The sequence below is a fragment of the Pongo pygmaeus genome, chromosome 4, assembly GCF_028885625.2.
Source record: "Pongo pygmaeus isolate AG05252 chromosome 4, NHGRI_mPonPyg2-v2.0_pri, whole genome shotgun sequence".
NCBI lineage: Eukaryota > Metazoa > Chordata > Mammalia > Primates > Hominidae > Pongo > Pongo pygmaeus.
In genome coordinates this window covers 115,460,731-115,485,649 of record NC_072377.2, presented here as the reverse complement: position 1 = coordinate 115,485,649, position 24,919 = coordinate 115,460,731, and the positions used below count along the sequence as shown (strand labels likewise).

Sequence of the window (24,919 nt, the reverse complement as noted above, 5' to 3'; positions counted from 1 at the left end):
GACATAAATACATTTAAGAACACAAACAACAGAAACATACAAACAAGTAAAATTTATACTTGTTTGTATGTATGTAAAATTATATGTATAATTATACTTGTTTGTATGTATGTAAAATTATATTTATACTTGTATGTATGTACGTAAAATTATAGTAAAGTCCCTCCAAAATGTATTCTGTAAAACACTAGTCCAGTGAGATAATCTGCAGGGGAACAAAATTCCTTGATCAAATAAGTTTGAGAAACAGTTAAAAACCACAATGCCCTTGAGCACATTAAAGACTGGAAAATCCTAGAGCAATCCTTAATCTACCATTTCTCAAATTTAACCTCGCAATACTTCTTTGGCCTTATAATTATTAACATCTGTGATAGTTTTATGTGTAAATTTTTCTAAACTATAGTAGCACATTATTCAATTAAAACACTAGTCTTGATATTGCTATGAAGTTATTTTATAAATACAGTTAACAGCTACAATTAGACAACATTAAAGTAGATTATCCTCCATTACCTGGGGAGGCCTCATCCAATCAGCTGAAAGTCCTTAGGAGCAAAACTGAGGTTTACCTGAAGAAAGGGAAATTCTACCTCAAAGCTATAGTATTAGTTCCTGCTCCAGACTTTCGACTGTACTGGCCTATCCTGCAGATTTCCGACTTGCTAGCCTTCCCAGCCGCATAAGCCAATTCCTTGAAAAAAAAAATATATTCATTTATTTATAAATAAAATAATATTTATAAGGTTATATTTATAATCAATTTACAAATTTAAAACGATTCTTAAATTTTATGAAATTTATAAATTTATAAATTTATGTATCTATAAGTATAAATATACATAAATTTATATATAAATATAAAATAAGTTCTATTTATAAGTTTATTATTTAAAATATTATTTATAAATTTCTTTATACATTTATATAGCTATAAATATAAAATATAAAAATAACTTATATTTAATATAAATAGCAAATATTTATAAATAAAAATAAATGAATCAATGTGTGTATATGTAATTTTCTAGGCTATATCCTACTATTTTTACATATGTATATATACACTACATACATACATACATACATACACTATACATATCAGTAGCAGCTGATATTTAACAGGTGTGTACTAAGAGCTGGGCATAATATATATATATGTATTTTATTGGTTCTGTTTTTCTCTACTAAACTCTGATTGATAAAACATCCTGAAGAACTAATGTTTTCCATAACCTTCTTCAGGAAACACAATAAATTCCCATCTTCTACAGCAATAAAATCCTATCTTCCACAGCACAGCATAACTATAATGAGATACCAGGAGCTGTATGCTGGAACCCCACTTAATTTAAGGGATATAATAAACATTATTGGTTGCTGCTCAGCATGTTTTGTAACAGCATGCACACACACTCACAAAAGTTGGGGTTGCCAAAGTCCTAAAAGTAGACCCTGACTGACATAAACCAACAATTGTAACCTCATCCCTGCTGTCTCTGGTTTGTTTAGGTGCGGTGGTAATCTGGGCCTAAGTCAATTAGTGTACAGACATCCCCCTGGCCAGGATGGTGGATTCTGCTTCATTAAACAATAGGAGGATGTAAAGATCCTTACTGTCCTGGATGATGATGGTTGGTTGCCAGTATAAGGACTTAAATGTCGCATTTTGCTACCATGAGGGAAGCTGGTATGAAAACAAAATCAACACACCTGGGAGAGCAAAGCTAAAATAAATGCAGAGAAATAAATCTGTACCAAGTCGAACTGCATGTAAAACCTGAAAAAGCTCTGGACTTTAGTGACTTGAGCCAATAAATCTATTCCATTGGTTAAGATGATCTCAGCTAGGTTTCTTTTGGTGCTTCAGTATTTACTTATTAAATTACATTTGTACATAAAAGCAACCTAACTGATAAAAGGGAACATAGAAGCAGTAAAAACTGGGAATATAAGAATATAGAAAGCCCTTCTTGGGGATGGACGGACTGGGCAGGGCAGTGGCGAAAGAAAAATGTGTGTTAAATGAATAGGTGAGCACCAGCTTTGTGCTTTCCAGCTATTCTGAGAATATGTACAAATACATTTATGTGAACAAACCTCAAACATCAGTGCTCCTTAAACATCTCGAGAATTCGATGAAAGCTATGGTGACTTGCTTCAGAAAAACGCGTCCACACATAAAATACAGCTTTCAATTTCAGAAGCTTCATATAGTCCCAAAACCTAGTCACAGGAAGATCTATGGATTAAAGTTAGAAATCCCTGCTCTATATGGCGGCTGGCAGAAAAATAATGTTAACATCAATGCTTTCTATAAATGGATATAGAAGAATAAAAATAGAAACATGCTTTGGCTGAACACAAGTTATACAAACTGCAGTCATTTGTGAGAACCATTTACTCCTATGGCTGATAGCTTTGTTCACATGATTATGACATACACACCCAACAGTTTTGTGTTAGGTTTTGTTTATATCAGAAACTTTGTCCATGAATGCACAGCATTTCATGGCACACACAGCAGTCATCTTACCACTTTCAAAAAGTTAAGGCAATTTGTATTATTAACAAATTTACAGAGAGTTAAGAGGTTTAAAATATTAGATCAGGGAATCAGTTGGAGAAGTCAAGTGAAACTCATTTGCTGCTATTTAATGGAATTATGAGAATAAAAAACCAAATTGAAGGGGTCAAAGTAGAGTTGTTTGAGAGAAATATGAACATGGTAGTTGTAACTCATGTCAGAGAAAGCAGACCAAGAAAGGAAGAAAAGATATGGCAGAAACTGTATTAGTATCTACATTCTTCGGTGCAAGCTTAGATATAGGCATGTGAATAAAAGAAAGGTAACACTTGCAATTTTCCCTTTTACCAATAATAAAAATTTCTGCTACTGTTATCAACAATAAATTAAAATAATTTTTCTTATCAGTTAAAGAAACTTAAAGCTTTACTTGACAGCCTATCACCATAGTCAGTGAAATTACTGACTGGGGTAAAGAAGAAAAGAGAAGAATATGTATTTAATGTAAATTGGGTGCTGGCAGTATTAATTGAAATTAAGAATAAATATCAAAGATATTTCTCTTGTAAATAACTTATGGAATCAATATGTCCCCAACTGTAAAAAAGTAAAAAGTAAGCTTAGTCCTGTAACATGTGCAAGCCCCATAAAAGTGCTACCTCCATGTGAGTTTTGCTAAATATTCTAGTAATATATTCATCAATCCATCAATATATTCATCATATTCATTTCTGCTAAATATTTTAGCAATATATTCATCAATTCATCTGCTCAAACATTCACTTTTCCTGGAGTTAGAAAAAGTTAGAAACAAAAAAGGATTTATTTTATGTTATATTATTTATTTATTTTTATTTTATTTTTAATTTTTTGAGACAGAGTCTCGCTCTGTCACCCAGGCTGGAATGCAGTGGGGCGATCTCGGCTAACTGCAGCCTCCACTTCCCGGGTTCAAGCAATTCTCTTGCCTCAGCCTCCCAAGTAGCTGGGACTACAGGCACGCACCACCATGCCCAGTCAATTTTTGTATTTTTAATAGAGATGGGGTTTCGCCATGTTGGCCAAGATAGTTTTGATCTCCTAACGTCGTCATCCACCCGCCTCAGCCTCCCAAAGTGCTGGGATTACAGGCGTGTGCCACTGTGCCCAGACTATTTTATGTTATATTTTAATATAGGTCAGCTTTTAAAAGTGAGTGGGACACTAGCATATTTAACTAGTATCTTCAAAGAGGTATGACAATGAATATCTCAGCCCCAAATCACTCATACACCAGGAGACAATACAAACCAACATCAAGGCTAGAATTCTTAACTGTGATTCCAATACATTTGAGGACAAAGATTTTTTTTTTATTCAGAACTTATATTTTTAAACTTCATTAATTGTACACAATAAATTGAAGTGACGATATTTATATAATATAGATTTCAAGATTATCTTCTCAGCATGTATGAAGATTTATTAAGATGTTTCATTATAGCTATGCACCTACTTACATTAAAAATTAATGTATCACAGCAGTGTCTTTCAGGCAGTAGTTAAAACAAAGAGAAATACTTCACTAGATAGGATAAATACTAACAAGAGGTTGCTGCAGACCCCAAAGTGCAACATTTTTTTTTTTTTTTTTTTAGATGGAGTCTTGCTCTGTTGCCCAGGCTGGAGTGAAGTGGTGTGATCTGGGCTCACTGCAACCTCTGCCTCCCAGGTTCAAGTGATTCTCCTGCCTCAACCTCCCGAGTAGCTGGGACCACAGGCGCACACCACCACGCCCGGCTAGTTTTGCATTTTTAGTAGAGACAGGGCTTTACCATGTTGGCCAGGATGGTCTCGATCTCTTGACCTCGTGATCCACCTGCCTCAGCCTCCCAAAGATTTTTTACAAGGTGAACACTCTCCAAAATCGGAACAAAGACAAGTATAAAATATTCCGCAATGTTTAATAATTTTTGTTACATTTCAATTTTTAAGACATATCCTCTGCAAAAAAAAAATAGTAAGCAAAACATACAAGGTAGAAAATAGTGCATATTTTTAAATCTAAATCTGTAATACTTTCTTGGAGATACAAAATTTTGTATTCTGAAATAATTCAGGAAAGCTGTAGGAGGAATAGCTGGGAATGGTTTAAGCCCAGCTTTCTGCAAATGGCACTTGTGAAGAAAGGAAGTACATCAGAGACAAAGTGCAGAAGACCAAGGTTCTGGTTCCATTTCTACTACTAACTAGCTTTGAAGGGCTGGAAAAGACAGGTGACTTCTCTGTGCTTTAGTTTCTTCATCTGTATTAAAAAAACAAAAACCAACAAACAAAACACTGGACTGGTTGAATTTTAAAGTTCTATCCAGCTCTAAGTTCCTGAAAAATCTAAGTCAGAATCTTAAGAATGGTGAAGATGAATGCATGTTGCATTCGTGCAGCTATAGGCACAAGATACAGTCACAATATCTTCAGTATTTTTTACATTATGAGGCTTGACATTCCCCAGCAGTGCCCCTTTGTAAACACAGGAAAGAACAGCTGGCTAGGAGACTCCCAGAGATACTTGCCTGAATCCTTCCTCATCCTCTCAATGGGCTTCAGAAGGTGTGAAAACAGACAGACAAAAAACAAGAAGATATTGGCAGAGAGGGGAATTGGAGCCTTCCCCATGATAGGGCTAGTAAAATTTCCAGTTAGGTTAACTCAGTCATGATAGAACCTATAACCAGCAGGCAGTAAACATTTTTTTAATCTACCCTGTGTGACAAAGATTCTTTGCTTGACAAAACTTTAGTCAGACTCCTGAGCCTTCTGCTATGCCCATCTGTGTGCTTCCTTGTACAATACAGTTTTCATAAGAACCTTGCTAAATCAATCTGGCAATAACCCACTACTCTCAATGTCTGATTACACTCAGAGTCTGATCAAGTTCCTCAGCCTTCACTCTTCCCCAGGTGATGCCTGATCACCCTGGCTATCTTCAGGAAGAACCACAGGTTCCCCATATCACCGATGTTTCCTCTTAGTAATTTTCCATCCACTGTCCTTGCCCCTTGGCTATAAAATCCCACTTGCCCTTGCTGTCTTTGGAGTTGAGCCCAATCTTTCTCTTCCCCACTGCAGGACCCCATTGCAGTGGTCCCTATTCAATGGTCCTGAGTAAAATCTGCCTTACTGTGCTTTACTACATGACATTGAATAATTTTTTAAACATCTGCCCAGAACTGTGGAGGTACATGGGAACTAAAGTCTTAGAGGAGCTCCCAATCCAGGTGTAGAGACAGACAGGACCTCGCCGCAGTACACTAAAAAGTAGAGGCAGAGAGAGCATCAGGCTGCCTGCATCTGACCCAGGCAGGGCTTCCCGAGATGACACCTGCACTATCCTGAATCAGAAAAGGTGTTTACAAAATAAGGACGGGGGGTGTAGAAAGAGGGGGCGTGGAGTGAGGGGGCGTGGTTTGGGAAGGGGCACCATGGAGGTGCTGCACAGGAACACAGGGCAGCATGACACATCCTGGAGTGGTGGGAGTAAGATGGGAAGCGCAAGAGCTGTTCTGAAAAGACCTGTTGTTCATGCAAAGGACTTTCACATCCTGGATGGAATGGAAGATGTTAAAGGATTTTAGGCAGGGGAGTGACATTATCAAACTTGGCCTTAGAAAGGACATCTTACAAGCAGATGGGATGCAATAAGATTAGAGACAAGATTTAAATACCAGTGCAATATCCTAGGAAAGAGTTCCAAATGATGTAAATGAAAAAGATCAGTGGCCATGCAGAGAAGGGAATGGATTTAAAGTATATTTAAGAGATATAAATCATACCTATTAACCTTTATTGAATGTGTGAAATATACTAGGTACTATGCCAAGGAACTTTATGATACACTGTTTCACTTAATCTTCATAATAACCTTATGAGATTATTATTATACCCCTTCAAAGGCTCAGAAAGGATAAGTGACTTGCCCAGGGTTATACATGTATTAAGTGGGAGAATATGTCTTATTAGGGGAAGGGGTGAAGGAGAAATCCAGAATACCTCTGGATTTCTAGGTAAGGAGCAAAGCAAATGGGGGTAACATGTACTGAGGTGGGCGACACAAGCAGGACAGCAGATTTTCTTGTGGCTGTTGTTTGGGGGTGAGTGGAAGATGGAGTTAGTTTCGAATAGCCTGCATCAAAGTTGCCTGCGTGGTCTTCCAGTGGAAAGTTCCAACAGGCCATCTTAAATAAGGGCTGTTCCTGCCATGACTTATTCACCAACAAGACATACACAGAAATCAGTTATTGCCTAGAGCTGATCTACCTCTGTCAAGATGAAACAGACCTGACTTCAGGCCGTCCCTTTAAGCCGTCAGCTCCAATGTGCTCCACTCTCTAACAGCAAGATTCCAGGGACAGCTTCTCCTATTAGATTCAAAGCTTCTCACTGGTTAGTACATTCCCAATTGCATGATTTACTGGCAGTAGTATATTTTCACAAGATTTTTCAAAAATGACTTAAGACATTCAATCATTATTTTATATATATAAAAGAATTTATCAGTTATAAAATAATACCTCAGAAATATCCCTTACAGAACGATCAGCAATTTATGTAGATATTCTCCACTCTGGGCAGTGAAGTTTAACCCCTTTTTCCCCAAGGGTGAGCTAGACTTAGTCACCAACTTCCAAAGACTGGATAGAGTAAGAAAAGAGGTAAATAGTAACTGTACAGTAGAGAAACCTGGAAAGTGACAGAGGCTGACATCCATAGAGATGTCATATGACATCGTGCAACATCTGATATGATGTCACAAGGAGGGCACTTCATTTTTGTGGTATTCTCCCCCAGTTAATCATGAGAAATGACAGACAAATCCAGACTGGGGGCACAGGGGTTGGAGGTGGGTATTCCACAGGATACTTGTCCAGTATTGCTCAAGACTTTCAAGGTAATGAAAAACAGGCAAAGACTAAGAAACAGAGCAAGGAAGACATGGTAACTAAATGCAATATATTTGCCTAGACTGGACCCTAGAAGAGAAAGAGGACATCAGTAGAAAAGCTGGTGAAATTCAAATCAACTCTGCAGTTTAGTTAATAGTAAAAAAAAAAAAGAAAAGTCATAATTATTATTATTCAAATAAAAATTTGCAGTGTGTGCATAGCTTTTATACTTAACTACAGTCAAAGAATTTACCTTTTTTAATCTTTGCAATAATCCTGCAAAAAAAGGCACTAGTATTTTCATTCTACAGATGAGAAAATGGGGCTTGTTACAATTTAAAAGATTCATTAACAATAAACAGCTACTAGGTACCAGAGTTGGAATGTATCTTTGTACCACCATCGTTGCCACTGGGGGTTCTATTAATATCTACTAAAGTCATAGGGTTATTTAATGTGGGCTGCAGCCCTGCTTTTGACTCTTAGCATTGCCCTACAGCCAAAACATTTCTGAAATCTTAGAATCAGAGAACAACCTGAAAGGCTGTGATATCCAATCATTTGTAATCCCTCCTCCTTTACCGAGAGGCCTTCCAGAATGAATGACCCTTACCTAAATGACACTCAAGTAAGGTGTCTCCTAGGTCATCTAATTTCTATCCTCCCACTTTTTTCCTTAGTTATGAGTATCTCATTAACAGCTTTCTTCAAGGTTATTAATTTGTTTTCTTAAGCACTGCAATGAAGTTCCTTTGCCAGAAGAGAGGGTAGGACAATTAAAAGCAGCTATTAAAGAAATGAAAGATGAAACTGGAAATCAAACTTTCTTTTACAACTTAGGTATTGCGTTAGAGAAAAACATTTTTTAGGTATGGCTAATAGTGACATCATTTAAATAGAAGTCTCTTCCATGTGATATATTGTTTTATCAGCGTGCACAAACTAACAGACTGCTTTAAAATATTCCTTACTACTTATGGGTTTTTTTTTTTAGATTGTTAAATGATTTCCAGAACTCTATCCTTTATTTCTAAATCACAGGTAAGTTGCAGTGATTCTGGGTTTGGTTATTTAACTTCCCAGGGAAGAACGCAACATTCAGAATGAAAAATTAATCTGTGAAGAAGAGTTACAGTTAGCGTAAATAAGACCTCAAAGCAACAAAAAGATTAATATTTTCTAACACCCTTTTAGAAGAAAAAAAAACTAAAAATTATACAGAAAGAACCACATGCAGCAGTTATTTTAAACTACCCCAACTTTCCTTTTGTCTGCAGATGTGGAAAATCTTATGGTTATACTACACCTTCTTTTCAATACATGAAACATCAAAAAACAGCAGTCAAATATTTACAAATATTGCACAATGTACTACCCCTGGGTAAAGGGGAAGCTTATATGCTCAGAAAACTTACTCAGAAGCTGCAAGCAGTAACAGAGAATTACTAAGGCCTCCTGCCAATGCATTTCCAGAATTTTAGAATCTTAGGACATTTTTGAAAAAGTGTGCTATCCAATCACCTACAATCCCTCCACCTTTACAGACAGCTATTCCAGAATTAGTATTGATAATATCTAATGCTTACTGGACACTTACCATGTATAATGAACGCACTGACCTCATTTAATCATTATTATCTCTTCTTACTGGGGGAGAAGCTGAGGCTCAATGAAAATTTGTCTAAAATGACACACTTCATGAGTGGCCGAACTGGGACTCTATTGCAGGTCTTTCTAACCTCAAAACTTGTCCTTTTCATTTATCTTAATATTTAACAATCCCTGCAAATAAAAATCTCCTTTCTTGGATAACCTCATGTTCATGCAAAGTCATGCAGTAAACGTCCCCATTTCAGTGTTGTGTGTTAGCTATTCATTAACCTAAGAAACATGAATCTTATTCTTGGGAATTTACAATTTAAGATGGAAAACTGACAATAACAGCCAGAGAAAGCAACCTAGTGCTAAAGACACACTGACAAGGTTAAAAAAAAAATCCAATAAAACCAAGCAAAACACGAGTAAAACAGCCCTCGAATTAATCGTAAGCATCACAGGTTTTTCAAGGTTTGAGAATGTATTCAGAATAAGGTGAAAACGTGGTCAAAGACCCAGAGGAATACTGGGTTCCTAGTCCTGAGAGAGGTCCCCAAAGTGATCGTGTGAGCTGTGCCAGAATACAGATCCAAGTCCTGATGAAAACATATGATACTCAAGATGGGCCAAGTTTTATTTTTTAATAGCTGAGCTTCTAGTTGGCAACAAAAAATCCCGTGCCAGCTGCTGAGGAAATAATGTACCGGGAGCTGGCAGGCATTGACACTTGGAAAGCCAACAGGTACGGATGCACAGTGGGATCCAAGGTGCTAGTGCCTGGAAGGCACGAGAGGAAGTGGGGATGTAGCCACAGAAGAACTGTCCCAGTCTAGGGTCTGGCAAGGTGGAGGCATGCTAGGGAGCCCACCTCCTGTTAAAAAAAAAAAAAAAAGAAGAGCCACTCAGAGTCAGCTTTAGCCATCCTAGATAAAACAAGTAAGGAGCTTTACTCCTTGTGAAGTGGGGTTCCGGCCGCCTTTCCCCAACATCTGGGAGAAAATGTCAGGCATCTGAGAAAGAAGAGCAGATCATTCCTCAAACTGCAAAGTCAGACAGGTGCCAAATGGGGAAAAAGGGTAGAGGGCTGTCTCTCTTTGCTCTGGCTGGTATAACAAAGTGCCACAGACTGGGGTGGCTTAACTAAAAAAAACATTTTTTTCACAGTTCTGCGGGCTGGAAGTCTGCAGTTGGGTGCCAGTGTGGTCGGGTTCTGGTGAGAACTCTCTTCCAGGCTTGCAGATGACTGCCTTCTTGCTGTGTCCTCCATGGTCAGGGATGAGAGACAGCCAGTGAGCAAGCTCTCACGACTCTTTTAACAAGAGCACTAATGCCTCATCACCTCACCTAAACCTAATTTTCTGCCAAAGGCCCATCTCCAAACCCCATCGTATTGGGAGTTAGGGTCTCAATATATGCCTTTGGAGGAATAAACATTCATTCCATAAGATGGGCAGATACAAGGAAATGCAAGGTACCTAGGCTCTGGAGAGATGAAGGAAACAGGGAGAAATCAGGAGGGGACGGAGAAGTGCTCTGGGCCTAGGGGTAACTGGACTCAGAAAACAAGAAGTAAAGCTGGTAAGCAGTGGCCTCCCTTCTGCCCCTCAGCCCTGCGTCTGCCTCTCTGCTTCCCACCCACAGTTTCCTTTCACCACGCTCCCCTGGCCTCTGGTTGTCAAAAGAAAGATGGGAAGGTACACATTTCCAGAATAGTTAGTTTGACAGTGCATAAACATCAGGAATGTAAAGTTAATAACCCTATTTGGAAGTTATGTCAAGCTGCATTTCTTTTTGATCGATGATTAAACATTTCAGTAGATGCCTTTTAAATAATATCCCCAAATAAAGATAGACATGGAACAGACTATTTATGCTCTTATCTCCTTCAAGACCCTCTCCTTAGGTCTTCCTTCCCCTCCTATGGTTGAGGCAGGGGACATGTTACCCAACCATGTGACAGGACATTGCTAACTGGTTACATAGCCACAAATAGGTCATAAGTCAAGCTTTTTAAAAAGAATGATTCTTTTCTAAAAGCAAAACTAGATGGGTAGAGGAAGCCAAGAAACACACTTTCTTCTAAATTTTGTCCTAGATATCTACAACTAGTGCTAGCATTTGTATAGTCTACAGCAGCAAGTACAAATGAGTGAATATAACAATAAGTACATTTTTTAAAGGTGATGCATTTAGAAAGCACAAAATGGGAATAAAATTTATGTGAGGATCCTCCAACACACTTGGAAAGCCTTTCAGGCTTAGAGCCCTACTTACTTCAAAAGCTGCTCTGTCTCCTGAACAACATAAAGAACTAAGGTGATCGCACAGATAATTCAATTGGAAGAAAACACAGGTGCACACATGGTTGGGACTAGAAGGGATCTTAGAGGTAGATAATCTACTCACAGAAAGTGACAGTATTCCTGATCACTTAGAGATGGGGGCTCTTTAAGATAGAGATGACTGACAAAAGACCAGAGTTCCCTGGGTTCAAAAGGACTTTGAATTGTGGAAACCCCACGGGTGCAACTGATTTATTACTCAGCAAATACGTAATGAGTGTTCACTATAAACTAGGCATTGTGCTAAGATTCTGGGGACACAGCAGTGAACAAAGGGACAGAAACCAGACCCTCAAGAGCTTACATTCTAATGAGAGGGAGACAGGTACTGAACAAGTAATTTCAGTGTGCTAGTTTAGAAGTGGGTTCGTATAGAAAAAAACATCCTGAAGAAAGACAGTTTTAAGTACTGCTGATTTTCTTGCAGCTATTCGCCTAATTCCTCTGACATTTGTTCATTCACATAATGTTCCAGAAACACTTAAGGGGAGGCAGGCATTAGGCTGAGGGATGGGCCTAGTAGTAGGAATAAAAGAGGGATAAGACATGGGGTTCCTCTGCCCAATAAGCAGATGTTCTGGTGGTGAAGACCACAAAGCATTCACCTGTAAGACCATAAACACTGGAGATGGGGAATTATGAAATGGTATGAGTGGGGAAAGGGCAGAAACTTTCTACCTGAGGTTGGATGACTGTCCTGGAGGGATTCATAGGAGAGGTACATTTCAGGCCAAGAGAGTTTCATGCTTAACACCACAGAGATATGAAGATCACTGAGGCATCTGTGCAGCCAAGGCAGGCAGAGCGAAAGAGCATGAGTGCTGAAGTCTGACAAACCAGGGCTTGAATCTCAGCTCTGCTCCTCTCCACCTGGCTGTGTGAGCTTAGACAAGGCGCTTCACCATTCTGAGCCTCAGGCTCATCCTTGTGAATTGGTGCTGGTGATAAACAACTGGTAGTATTCTCGAACTAACTAGCAACGTACTTAAAGACAGTATAATTACACCAAGCTCCTAGTAAATATCCCATGATGGTAATTACGGAAGAGAAGTGGTGGGGAAGGAGGCTGGCCTGGAAGTTGCGCTCAGATTGCTAACAAGGCTGTATAAACTGCACTAAGTAAGGTATTTATCCTATCAATACACAAGTGGGAGTCATTATCTCCTACCTCCCACCTTGTGGCCTGTGTGGGGAATAATACTAAGTTTATGTGCTGGGTATGGAGCTCAGTGTTACACATTTGTGATCTCATTTGATTGTCACAGAAATGATGTGGAGAACACACTACCACAATCTTCACTTTACAAATGAAGCTGAGTGAGGTGCGGGGCTTTATGCCCGAAGAGGCAGGGCCGTCAAGTAACAATTGTGTCCTGCCTGTTCCTGTCTTAGCCCCTGCCTTGCTCAGCAGACCTTCATCTTCACCAATCCAGCTGTCCAGAATGGCCTGCTTGGTGCTCCCCGCCTCAGAGCCACCCTGAGTAGCTGCCTCGCCCACCTCTCCCCTCACAGGTGGCTCCCAGAGGATCACTCCCCTCCACTACTTGGCTCAGGCTCGGACCAATGCTCTGCTGCCTTTGCCTGGCCCAGGCCAGATCCTTAGGCCAACCACTTCCCCCAATCCCAACAGCCCTTAGCTCAGTCCCCACATTCCATTTCCTCGGTAGGTCAATATTTTAAAGAACTGCACTGGTTTTCTGGAGATCATCCTGAAAATTTTCTCAGGTTCCCACTTCATTGGTGTGTCACACATACATATGATAAGCTCTGTTTATTAGGTTCTTAGTTTGCCTCTAGTTACAGGTTGCACTCAGGAGAGCTCATGAGTTTACCTCATTGAACACTGTTATTAGCGTACATGTTCACATTGAGGAGGAAAAAGAGCCCAGGGTCCCTCAGGAGTCACTAAAATGTTTCCACTCACAGAAGAACCCTTTAGAGGCCTATTAGAACTGAACACTCTAGGCCAGGCTGATTTATTGAATTATATATTTTGAATTTGGTCACATTTAATAGCATAGTCTGATTTTCTCAGTGGTTGCCCTGATGGAGAACTTTGAATAAAAATGACTTATTTGAATGAATAAGTAGCAGATATTAAAATCCAGGTAAACACTAATCTTAGAGCAGTTTTCACAACTAAAGAACAACTTTGTGTGTCTGTTAGAGTCCTAAGTGGAAGGCAGCTGCTTACTAAATTAAAGTAGTCATGAATTGTCCCTTCAAATCAGTACAAGTAAGGCAGACCAAGCTAACAGTGCAACATTCTGAGCAATGAAAAGTAAAATGCAAGTGAAGGTCTCTATTAAACAGTCCATAAAGACCTAAAATAGGGAGACATCATTCAAATACTTCATTGTAGGTAACAAGACATGTGTGAGCACAATTATAGATCTGTTATCTTCTCCACTTCTATGTTCTGGTTTATAATATTAGTCAAGTTCTGTCTACAGGCATGAAATATATCAAAGAAAGTGCACTTTTAACAAAGCATGCTACGACAAACTTGTAAAGAAAATAGGTAAGAACATGTCCTATCCATTATCTTTTTTTCAGAGACTATTCCAATCAGATGGTGGTTTCAAATCTAGCCTTCTTTATTTTTTTCTATGAAATCTTTTGGTACCTGGTGAATTTTTGAGCCATACCACCCTGAAACATGACTTAACAAGTAAGTGGTAACAACACATTTGCTAACAGGGTTAAGCTCAGCATCCTGGCACTAATGCCCACAACTCTTCAAGTACTACCCACAAAACACTTTAGGTCAGTGCCTTTAGCTGCCTAAGCCAGCAGTTGGCAAAATTTGCCATGAAGTGCATTAGTTATACTAAAATTGAGATTCTTGCAAACAAACCCTATTTCTCTACTCTTTTTCCCTCTCAATTCCATGACCACTCAAACTTTGTTGTCGAAGCCAAAGTTAAGTTCACCCTCTGCTTGGTGTGCAATCTGTATTCCTTTACTCTCGTTCTGTTTTCTTCTATGTGACTGTTTTGGTTACAATGGCAGTAAGTTCTTATCAAAACCGTTCATCAAGTAGTCTTGAGATTCATAACAGTTGCACGTATGTACCCACTTCCCCTTGCTGCACAAAGACACACCTTGCAATATGATTTTTTGTTTGCATTTTTATCTATATGTTTGCTTTAAACTCACTTTTCATAAAGTAGAATGTTATTTAAATATAAAGAAGTTTATTCAGTATCCACTTACGACTACCATTCTTTGATCCAGTCACCATCCAATAAAACATTTTTTGAGCACATGCTTCCAAACTGTGTACACTAACGTACCTATTAATGGTATATATGTGTTATTTAACCAACATTAATGTGCTTTTTAAAACATCCAAAAATAAAAATTAAAGACAAAAATTTAAAAAGGAAACCAAAATAGATTCTCTAATACTTTCTTCTAGCACTTCATTGTATTACACATACCCTGGCTATGGGCATCCCACCTTATAGACCTCTGCTATAGTCGAAATATGAGTGGCTGATTTAATTTAACTCTATTCAATATATAAAAAAGGAATAATTTTAAGTTTTCAAAAGATTGCTTAAACAGGTTCCTCATTTAAATGACCTTAATTATCCACCTGAGACATCTGCATAGCATATAGAAGGATTATTCAACACACAGCTAATACTAGTAAATGGAAAAATTAATTCAACTTTACTAGTTAGAGGAAAATCTTTCATCAGTAATTTATTTAGCATATTATTGTCACTCTAAATATAACAGAGGAATTATCAATTTGAAACCTATTTAGTTATTATGTACAAAACAAATTACCCGACAATAAATAGTCTTTTGATATGAACACTGTTCATGGTATGGAAATTTAACTTTCACGCCCTTCGAATAAAGGCTCTTCATTTTCACAAACATTATGTGAGGTAAACATCAGTCATATAACCAATATCAGACAAAAAGAAATAGGAGGAAGAAAAAGAGACATGGAACTAGCCAACATGTTACAAAGGTAAGAACTGTAACTGTAGCAGTTTCAGTAGATTTTGATAAAAGATGAGTATTCATTTAAAGCTTGTGCCCACGTGGAAAACTAATATAAAGCTGACATTTTCAAAGTGAAAGAGAGACTAAAGGTAGTTCCTTGAATAAATTAAGATTTGATATCATTTTAACCTGAAATTCTCATGCAACTGGGGAGGAGCAGAAGTTTAGTTTGACTGGTCTAGGTTAGCAAACCACAGTCCAGACCTAGCAGCCGTTTGATTTTCTACAGTCTGCAATCTAAAAACAATTTTTGCATTTTTAAAAATCAAAAGAAGAATACTATTTTGTGATGTGAAAATTATAAGAAAGTCAAATTTTACTGTCATAAATGACATGTCACTGGAACACAGTAACGTGCTATTGTCTGTGTGTTGTCTATGCCTGCTTTCTCTCAACCACGGCAGAGGGTAGAGCCGCAACAGAGACTAAAGGGCCTTCAAGTCTAAAATACTTGCTGTCTCTTTTTACTCACTCTTTACCTGGTCTAGGCAACCAATCTAAGTCCAACATTTCTCCTTTCTTACCTAGTCATAGGCTTTGGGATTGTTTTTTCCTTAAAAAAAAAAAATCAACCTCATCAGTTTTCTCTTATCTAGCCCCATCTTTGATCTACATCATAGGTAGTGGCAAATTCTGAGTCCCACAACCTCAGCCCAAGACCCAGCTGCTTCTATAGCTGACATTTTTCTCTCACAATGGTTACTTTATCTACAAAGTGGTTTTCAGGTGACACAAGCCTACTCTTTTTGTTTTCTTTAAACAGGTTGTCTTTGGTCTGACATCAACTTACCCTGCTAACCCTATCTGCCATTGCAATGTTCATGCTTTATAAATTTTGCAAAACAAAAATGTATATTCTGAATTTTCCTGTCCTTTTTTTGCCTCTTCTTAGAATGTACCATCTGTCTGACATGCTGTTTGCCAGTGCTCTCCCTATTAAAATCCTGCCAAATTTTAAAGTCTACGCCTCCCCCATAAAGACACCCCAATCCTCTCTGTCACAACTCTGTCATGAAGACAGTTATTGTTCTTAGATTTCTAATAAGTTTTATTCATTTTACTTATTCATTAATTTATCTTTTATTAAATATATTGTTGGTGCCTTATTAGTAGTACCCTACACACTTGGAGGCCAAATATTGATTTATCATGCTCATTCATACTCTAGGCCCTTACCCCACCACATGCACACTGCCAGCATACATCGTCTAGGTCAGAATTATTGAAAAGCTTAGACCTATAAACAAGAGGACTTTAAGTAGCACAAATGCATGGAATTAAATAACAAGGTATAAAAGACAGAGAGAACATCCTTTTCTTTTCAATTACTTTTCAATCAATATGATTACATCAAGAAGAAAACTTCAATTTGTGCTACTCTGGTTTTAACTCTGCTAATCTTTGATCAACTCTTAAACGAAGAAATCAATCCTCAGAGTTACAGCCTTCTGCATGTGGACAAGTCTAGCTATAATTTACTAAAAATGCTATGTTTTCATTACAATTTATTTTTACAATTTGTTTCTATTTATGGCATATACAATTTGCTTTTATTTACGGTTTTCAATTTAGTGAAAACTGTATTCTTGATAAATAAATTTAGGTTAACAAAATAAGGTAATTTAAATAAAAATATTAAGCAAATAGCACAAGTGGAATACACATAAAACAGAAATCTTATGGTAATATATAGAAATGGGAGAAACATTTGGTTGTAGCAGACACTCAGTAAAGCCAAATTAACATAATCTATCAATCTCCTTGTTGTTGTTCACTGTCTACATAACTGAAAGAAAATGTGTAAAACACTAGCTTCAAGACATGATTCTCAAGAGGAGAGAGGGGACACATTTGACAATGTTTAGAGACAGTTTTGGTTTAACAACTTATAAAGGTGTCACTACTGGCAGCTAGTAGGTAGAGGCCAGGGACACTGTTAAACATCCTACAGTGCACAGGACAGCCCCCACAACAAGGAATTTCCTGGGCCAGAAGTCTATAGTGCCTAGATTGAGAAACCCTAATATGAGAGAAAAGAGGAAGGTCTACTTGCATTACCCTTTACCCATCACTATGAATCACTGTCTCTCCAGACACTGTTCTTTTCTTTATTTGATCTTTACCACTGACAAGATAATGACTGAGGAAAATCTCTGACAAACTGTATTGAAGGGTCCACATCCTTTATGTGCTAATACTATGCCATCAATATTTAGACCTAACTTCCTAATTAAACCATTGGAGTCATGAAATCTTCAGATAATCCTGTACTACAAATAGATCAAAAAAACTGAGGTAAAGATCAATATAATTTGAGTAAAACCTTGACTCTAGCTGCTATCAACTTCATGAAAAGTTCCTCTTTGTCCTCAGTTACATGGTTCCTTGACTCAAACACCATATTTTGCAGTATGAATTTGACCTTGAAATTTTACAAAATCAATATTCTGTTTATTAGATACGTAGCTTTCCCAAAAGAGAGTTTTAAAAAAACCCTTTACTTTAAAAAAAAGAGGAAAAAAAGAAAAAAATTATTAACAAAAAATAACTAGTTGAAACACTTCACTTGGCTAACACTACTTTGTTCTTAAATGTATTACTGCAAACACATAACCCACACATATGTCTGAGGGTAAAGTGTTTACAAGAAAGTTCTTTGAAGCTATTTTGTGGTTAGCGTTCTTTTTCTCTCTCTCTTTCAAGTTCTCCAGAACAGTTTAGAACCAGATGGCACCTGTGTCTTTTTTTTTTTTTTTTTCCAAAATCTGGAGTTATTTTTAACCTTGTGACAGTATTTAAACATGGAAAAGTAGTGTGTTCTTAAAGCAATGATGTTATCATAGTCTTCACTTGATTTTAAGGCTTTTTACAATGAGTATATTTCCAAATTTAGCATTTACTATGCATTAACTTTAGTGGATGGTATAGCTTGGAGGCATTTCATGCCTTTTAGTCCAACTTGATTTAACTCCTAATTCTGATACACCTGTGGTAAAGTGACAGTGAAGGTGAAACTGAATCCCTTTCATTTCAGAGCCACAAAACACTCTGCCAACAGAAAAGTGACATTACTTTTAACAACAGCAAGCTACAGGGGTGGCAGCTATCAATACTCACACTGAAGAAAGAAAACCAATGCTGATTGAGATTAGGGTTATTGTCAGGTAAGTTTTAGGGAGAAGAGAAATGGGTTACAGTATTCTCCTTATCCTAGGGTCACCTAGAATCAATATCACTACCACATCAGGACCAAGATCTCAAAGAAGAGGAAGTGGGTACACATGCTGCACCTGGCCCATTTCATTATCATTGATTCACCCTCTTTAAAATCATTTGTTGAGCATCTGCTAAGTACTACGTGCTGTGCTAGACACGAGCACATATTAGTGAACCAGCCAAACCCACAGACTCTGCCTTCCAGAAGCTTACAGTCAGTGTTCCTGGGAAGATCCTATGAAGCCCCGGTCTTTATTCTCCCACTTGCAATCCCACCTTGCTCCTGAGTCAACTGCCTGAGAAAAGAATCAGATGCACAGAGAACAAGGCAGGGTTGGCACAAGTATATTTTTAATTTCTAGTCAGATAAAAAACCTACCACTTCCCAAGAACTGGAGCTTCTAAGTGCAGTGTGTGTAGCAGGAGATCAGAAGCCAGCAGTATACCTACCCAGATAGGCCGTGGGGCCCTAAAGCATGGTGTCAGAAAAAATCAAGGACCTAAGAAGCTCTGGCCACGAGAATGGTTTAGAAAATGGGTTGACCAAAAAAAAGGAGAATCTGTTTCTTCAGCAGCCATGCTGTGGACTGAATTGTGTCCCCTCAAAATTCACATGTTGAAGCCTTATTCCAACTCCAATATGATGGTATTTATAGGTGGGGCTTTTGGAAGGTAATTATGTTTAGTATGAGGTTATGCAGCTAAACCCCTTATCATGCGATCAGTACACTTGTAAGAGGCACCAGAGAGCTTGGTTTCTTTCTCTCTTCCCCTCTCTTTCTCTCTTCCTCTCTGCCTTGTGACGACACAGCGAGAAGGCAGCCATCTGCAAAACAGAGAGTCCTAACTGAGGAAATGCATTGTCTGGGACCCTGATCTTGGACTTCCTAGCCTTCAGAGCTGTGAGAAACGCATATTTGTTGTTTAAGCCACCCAGTCTAAGACATCTTGTTATATCAACCAGAGCCAAGAGCACTAAGACAAGCCAAGAGCATTGGCTGAAGCCCTTCTCTTAGAAAATGCACACTTTCGTGTTTCCTTATAGAAAGCATTTGCTCACTGTGACCTGGAGCCAGAACATGCGTTACCATGTAGAATATACCACTTCTCAGCCTCTGAGTTCCTTCCCAACACAGCCCCTGGCACTCTTAGCCAGTTCAGATTACTGTGTGCCCAGCAGATCTTGGGGAGACACCAGAGTTTTTCCAAAATGTTTAGAAGGGGAAAAATCAGTAATGACCTGGAGGCAAAGATAGGAACCTTTTTCTCTACAGGGCTGTGCCAAAAGGATACCACCCAATGTTGCCAATTGGTCTGCAGGGAATTTCTTTAAAAGACTCTGCCTCATAGCTTAATCTGTAACACACAGATTTATGGCCTAAAACAGCACTTTTCAAACTGAATCACAACCCATTAGTGGGATGTGAAATCACATGGGTTCAGCCAATTTTTTTTAATGAAATAGATGAAATCAAATAGCATATAATAGAAAATATTAAAGTGCATTGCTGGTAATAAGAATAAACATTGTTTTACGAAATTGTTTCTGTTTTATACACACACACACACACACACACACACACACACACACCCCTTACTATCGAAATCTATTTGGTTCCTAAACAATAATACATATAGCAAGGGATCCGATATAATTAGTTTAATTGAGTTGACAAATAAACGTATTTAAAATTATAAATGTATACACATAATTGTGTATACATAAATGTGACACATAAATGTATTATTTAAAATTACATTGCAGTGGGGAGGAGTATGCAAAGTGCCTAGCCTAAAGAAACTACAGTAAGTGGAATGGGAACTAAATTTAAAAAAAAAAAAAAGGTTCCAAAATAGTTTAACACATTCTTCTCTTGTTCTAATTATCTTTCATTTGGTTTGGTTTCCTTGGATTTGTATGTCTGGGAATACATCTGGTTTTCTTATCATCTTTTCTTTCAACATGGAACAACAGGGAGAAACTAAAGGTGAGACAACTGAAAACAGGACATGGGTTTGCATGCACAGACAAAATCTGCACCACCAAGCAGGCTGGGCCACTTCCTGTCATTCCATGTGCCAAACCACTGGGCGGGATCTGGACCAGAGGCAGCTCCCTTCTCCCTCAGAAAAGCCTTTAAAATGCCAGTTTCTCAAATCACTGGGCAAAAGACCAACTGCTCTTGAGGATCTGGAGCCCTGAATAGGATCATGGCCAACTCGTATTTTTAAGTAGAGTTGAATGTGTGTGTGTGTCATGATTTTTGTAAACTTTTTGACAAACTCTATGAACAAAACAGTGTCTTCAAATGTGATTTTAGGAAAACTACTTTGCCTGATACTTTTAATTAACCCCTCTACCCTATACCCTCCCCGCCAAAAGAAAGTGATCACATCTGTCTTGGTCTCAATGGCTCCATGTGGATCAGTGCTGCCAGCACTATCCAGGGGCTTCAGGTGGATATAGCCTTGGGAGTTTAGCTCCCCTTGAGTTCCCAAACACATCTTCAGGGTGTATCGCCCCAATGGTCACTGTCCAATCTTCTTGCAATCAGGAGTCACTACTTTACAACAGACAATTGTAATGGAGGAGCCAACAAATCACTAATTCTGGTGGAGACTGTCTACTTTCTAGAGCTAACCACAACAGCAACACATAACACCAGAAGCACTGTTCTCTTAGTATATTAATGACAACTGCATTACTAATGAATTAGAGTCACACTAGCAGGCGGATTTGGCCCAAGGCTGAGAGTAAAGGCGTGAAACTAATGACCTGAGTTCAACTTGATCTCTAGTGTAGGAAGGAAGAAGACTTTAGTTACTCAGCCAATATCTACGATGATCATTCTGCTGCATTCTCTAGCTCTATCGATTCTTAATAATTATATCTAGAATAGTAGTTGGTTTATGTTCTAAGTTTATTTACTTAAAAATTTCTGATAATGAAAATGATACTTCTCAAAGTCTCAGCCAGAGTAAGCATGCACCCCACGAATGCTGCCATGTACAGAGAACTTACCTAACAATACGCTTTACTGCTGACGAACAGAACCTAAGTAAGACATTTTAGCTTTTATTGTTCCTCAATGTAGTTTAACTCTGTGATCTTTTACAGTAATCAAAAGACTAGATAATAGAGCGAGAATCTTAGCAATGTATAAATAGAGGGTCTCCGACAGGATGGGCTTAACTTACGATTTTTCGACTTTTATGATGGTGGGAAAGTGATAGCATTCAGTAGAAACCGTACTTCAAATTTTGATCTTTTCCTGAGCTATACGTGGTAGGATACTCTCTCTGATGCTGGGCAGCGGCCATTAGCCACAGCTCCCAGTTAACCACAGGAGGGTAAACAACCGGAACTCTAGAGTGTTCTGTGTTTGCCAGTGTTTTTTGAATATTGTGTTTTGTGTTTCATATCTCACCATGTCTACAAAATCCCATCTGTACACGGTATTTAACAGTTATTATAAAATAGGCTTTATGTTAGATGATTTTGCCCAAATGTAGGCTAATATTAAGTGTTCTGAGCATGTTTCAGGTAGGCTAGGCTAAGCTACCATGTTTGTTAGCATAGGTGTAATAAATGTATTTTCAACTTCTGATATTTTCAACTACAGTGGGCTTATTGGGACATAACACCAACATAAGTTGAGAAGCTTCTGTATAACTGATTAATATTTGTTCTCCAAAATTTACTGCAACATGTAATTCTGAACTGAAAAATAAAAAACCCAAACTTCAAATTTCTTAGTTTTTTCCTAAGCAGGCTACCATCTCATAGGGGTATACAATTGGCAGTTTATTTTTTTCCCATTTTTCAAATTAAAGTGAATTTCTTGAGTTTCGTGATGGTGAAGCTTATTCATAAAGACAACGTGTGTGGATAAGTCAACCTATTTGAGGCATCTAGGGTTAATATTACTCCGAAAACAGATGTGTTGCTGGGACAGCCCCTGCAGCAGCATCAAGCACTTCCTCTACTACACAGTAGTTTATAAAACACCCAGTAAACAATTTTAAGTAGATCATCTCTTTACTCAGAGGTTTACATGGTTCCACTGTCACGTATCATACAATTAATAACAGGCAGGTTTTGGACCTTATAAAAATCGACATCATTGTCCTTTCATTTCAACCTACATATATAATAGATCTTCAGATGAATACTGAAAAACTTGATTAAAAATGGATGTTTATGTATACATTATTCAGTGCTCAAATACTTCAAAACATTTTTAACAGTGAGAAATTACTGAATTTTCATTCAGAAGTTTGCCTATTTTACACATCTATATTCAATGAGCCTTCAATAGTAGTAGCAAATTGGGGGGAGAGTGGGCAGTGACCATTACATCTTCCCACTAAATACCAACATCCAGAATCCTGCTCTGGATCCTCCAATGACTTGAAAAATTAAAAAGGCTGTTAGCAAAACTATTTCCAACAAAAAGAGAATGAAAAATGAAATTGCAAAGGAGTAGTAAGTACAGAAGCTGCAACTTGTCAACCGTTGAAATTACATCTTCAGATTCCCTATACTAAAGAGCCTGGATCTAAAATAAGTGTTGAAAACAAATCTCCTTACCTATGGATAACAGAGAGAAAAGACAAAAAAAAAAAAAAAAAAAAGGAAGGGAAAGAAAACTATAATTTTCAATGGATACAAATACGAAAGCATATGGAATCATGCAAAAGGCCAAACTGCTACGTGTTTGGATCTTCAGAAGAGGGACAGGGGACATATCTGCAATCCTAGGGAGATGGTCTGTTGCATATATAATTTAAATAAATCACTCCAGCCCATGAAAGAAGGGAAGCAGCAGCATTCTCACTAATTACCACTGCCTGGATCCCATATGCTGCTTTCTCTTTAAAGCCACACTAGTTCATTATTCTGCCTTCAACTCTCTTAAATGATTCATTTCTCCCTTCACTCCTGAGCAGACTCTGCAGAGAAGCTAGTATTTAAGTTTAATTTCTCGTGTCACTTGCTTTGGAGAGCTTGACGAGGGGAAGGAGGAAGAATCTAACTTAATAATTCTGTCTTGATTTGGAAGGGCACGCTCCGGCCCCCACTCCAAAAAATAATTAGACAAACAGGACCCTCTGGCAAGCTATAATCGTGAGCAAAGACATCAATTGGGAAAGCAGGGCCCACGTGCGGTGGGTGCTGTCACCCAAGGGAAGTGGCAGCCTACGAGAAGGAGGGAAGGTGGGAGGGAGTCGGGCTGATCCTACAGCTGCACCGGCCTAGGCGCTCTGGTGGGGTGGGAAGGACTCGAGCCGCACCTGAATGAAGGTTAGCTCTCTCACAGACACTAACTAGGCAGGGAGAAATCGGGCACGGAGGCAGGCTCCCGCACCCTCCAAGCCGTCGCTGCGAGAGGGACAACTCCCAGTGCACGCCACGGGCTTCCCCAGCCGGAGCCCGCGTCTTACCGTCCCAGCTCCGACTCCACCTCGAAGAAATCGCTCAGCGCATCCCTGTTGGAGCCGTCGATCCAGTAATCCGGGACGAGGCTCGCGGTCCCCGGGGCCGCACTGGCAGTGACCGAAGAGCAGGACGAGGCGGAGCAGGAGGGCACCGTGACTTTGAGCATCTTCGCAGCGGGACTCCGGAAGCCGCCACAGCCGCCGCCGCCGCTGCCCGAGCGAGAAGCCGGCCGCCCGCCGCCGCCTGCGAACGCAGGAGCGAGAGAGAGGCGGCGTCCTTCACGCGCGCACACGCCCACCGCCGCCGCCCGCGCTCTCAGGGACGGTGGGCGGGGAAGGGGGCGAGCCTCTGCGAGAGGGCGCGAGGGGGAACCCGGAGTCGCCGCCCGCTGGAGGGAGATGAGCTGCACCGCTGAGGAGAGAGGCTCCCTCCCCCTCGCTCCTTCGCTCCTCACCCGCCCTCCTCCCGCGCCGAGCCTTTCCCGCCGCCCTCCCTCTTTCCTTTCTATCTCCCAGACTGTGGCTGCCGCGGTGCCGGCTAGGGCGGCTCCGGATGCTGGAGCTTGGGGAAGGCACAAGGACCCGCGCATCATCCCACGCGCCCTCCCGTGGGGACCGGAGCTGGAGGGAGACCGTGCGCAGCGGGACGCTGGGTCTGGGATGGCGGGCGCCAGGCGCACCCTGGGAGCACCTGGGTCCGGGCGGCCCAGCCGGATAGTGAGAGAGGGACCTAGGTGGTGGTGGCGCAACTCATCCCTCCTTGAGCGCGTCTCCGTGGCGAGTCCCTCCCACCTAGCACCAGCTAACCAGCCATCCCTCTGTCAAAGCTTATATTGGTGGCCGGGGAGGGAGTA

At 39.5% G+C, this 24,919-nt stretch overlaps 1 protein-coding gene across 2 annotated transcripts in view; it reads right to left on the bottom strand.

Moving 5' to 3' along the window:
* The window catches only part of CAMK4 (calcium/calmodulin dependent protein kinase IV), a 262,172-nt gene extending 237,455 nt beyond the window's left edge, over window positions 1–24,717 (bottom strand). The window contains exon 1 of one of the 2 annotated variants that reach the window (XM_054488028.2): window positions 24,072–24,717. In XM_054488028.2, coding sequence (XP_054344003.1) covers window positions 24,072–24,658 — 587 coding nt within the window. In that variant the 5' untranslated portion in view covers window positions 24,659–24,717. The remainder of the gene's footprint in view (window positions 1–24,071) is intronic. The other variant, XM_063665128.1, reaches the window with a different exon arrangement.
* Between the last annotated feature and the right edge of the window lie 202 nt (window positions 24,718–24,919).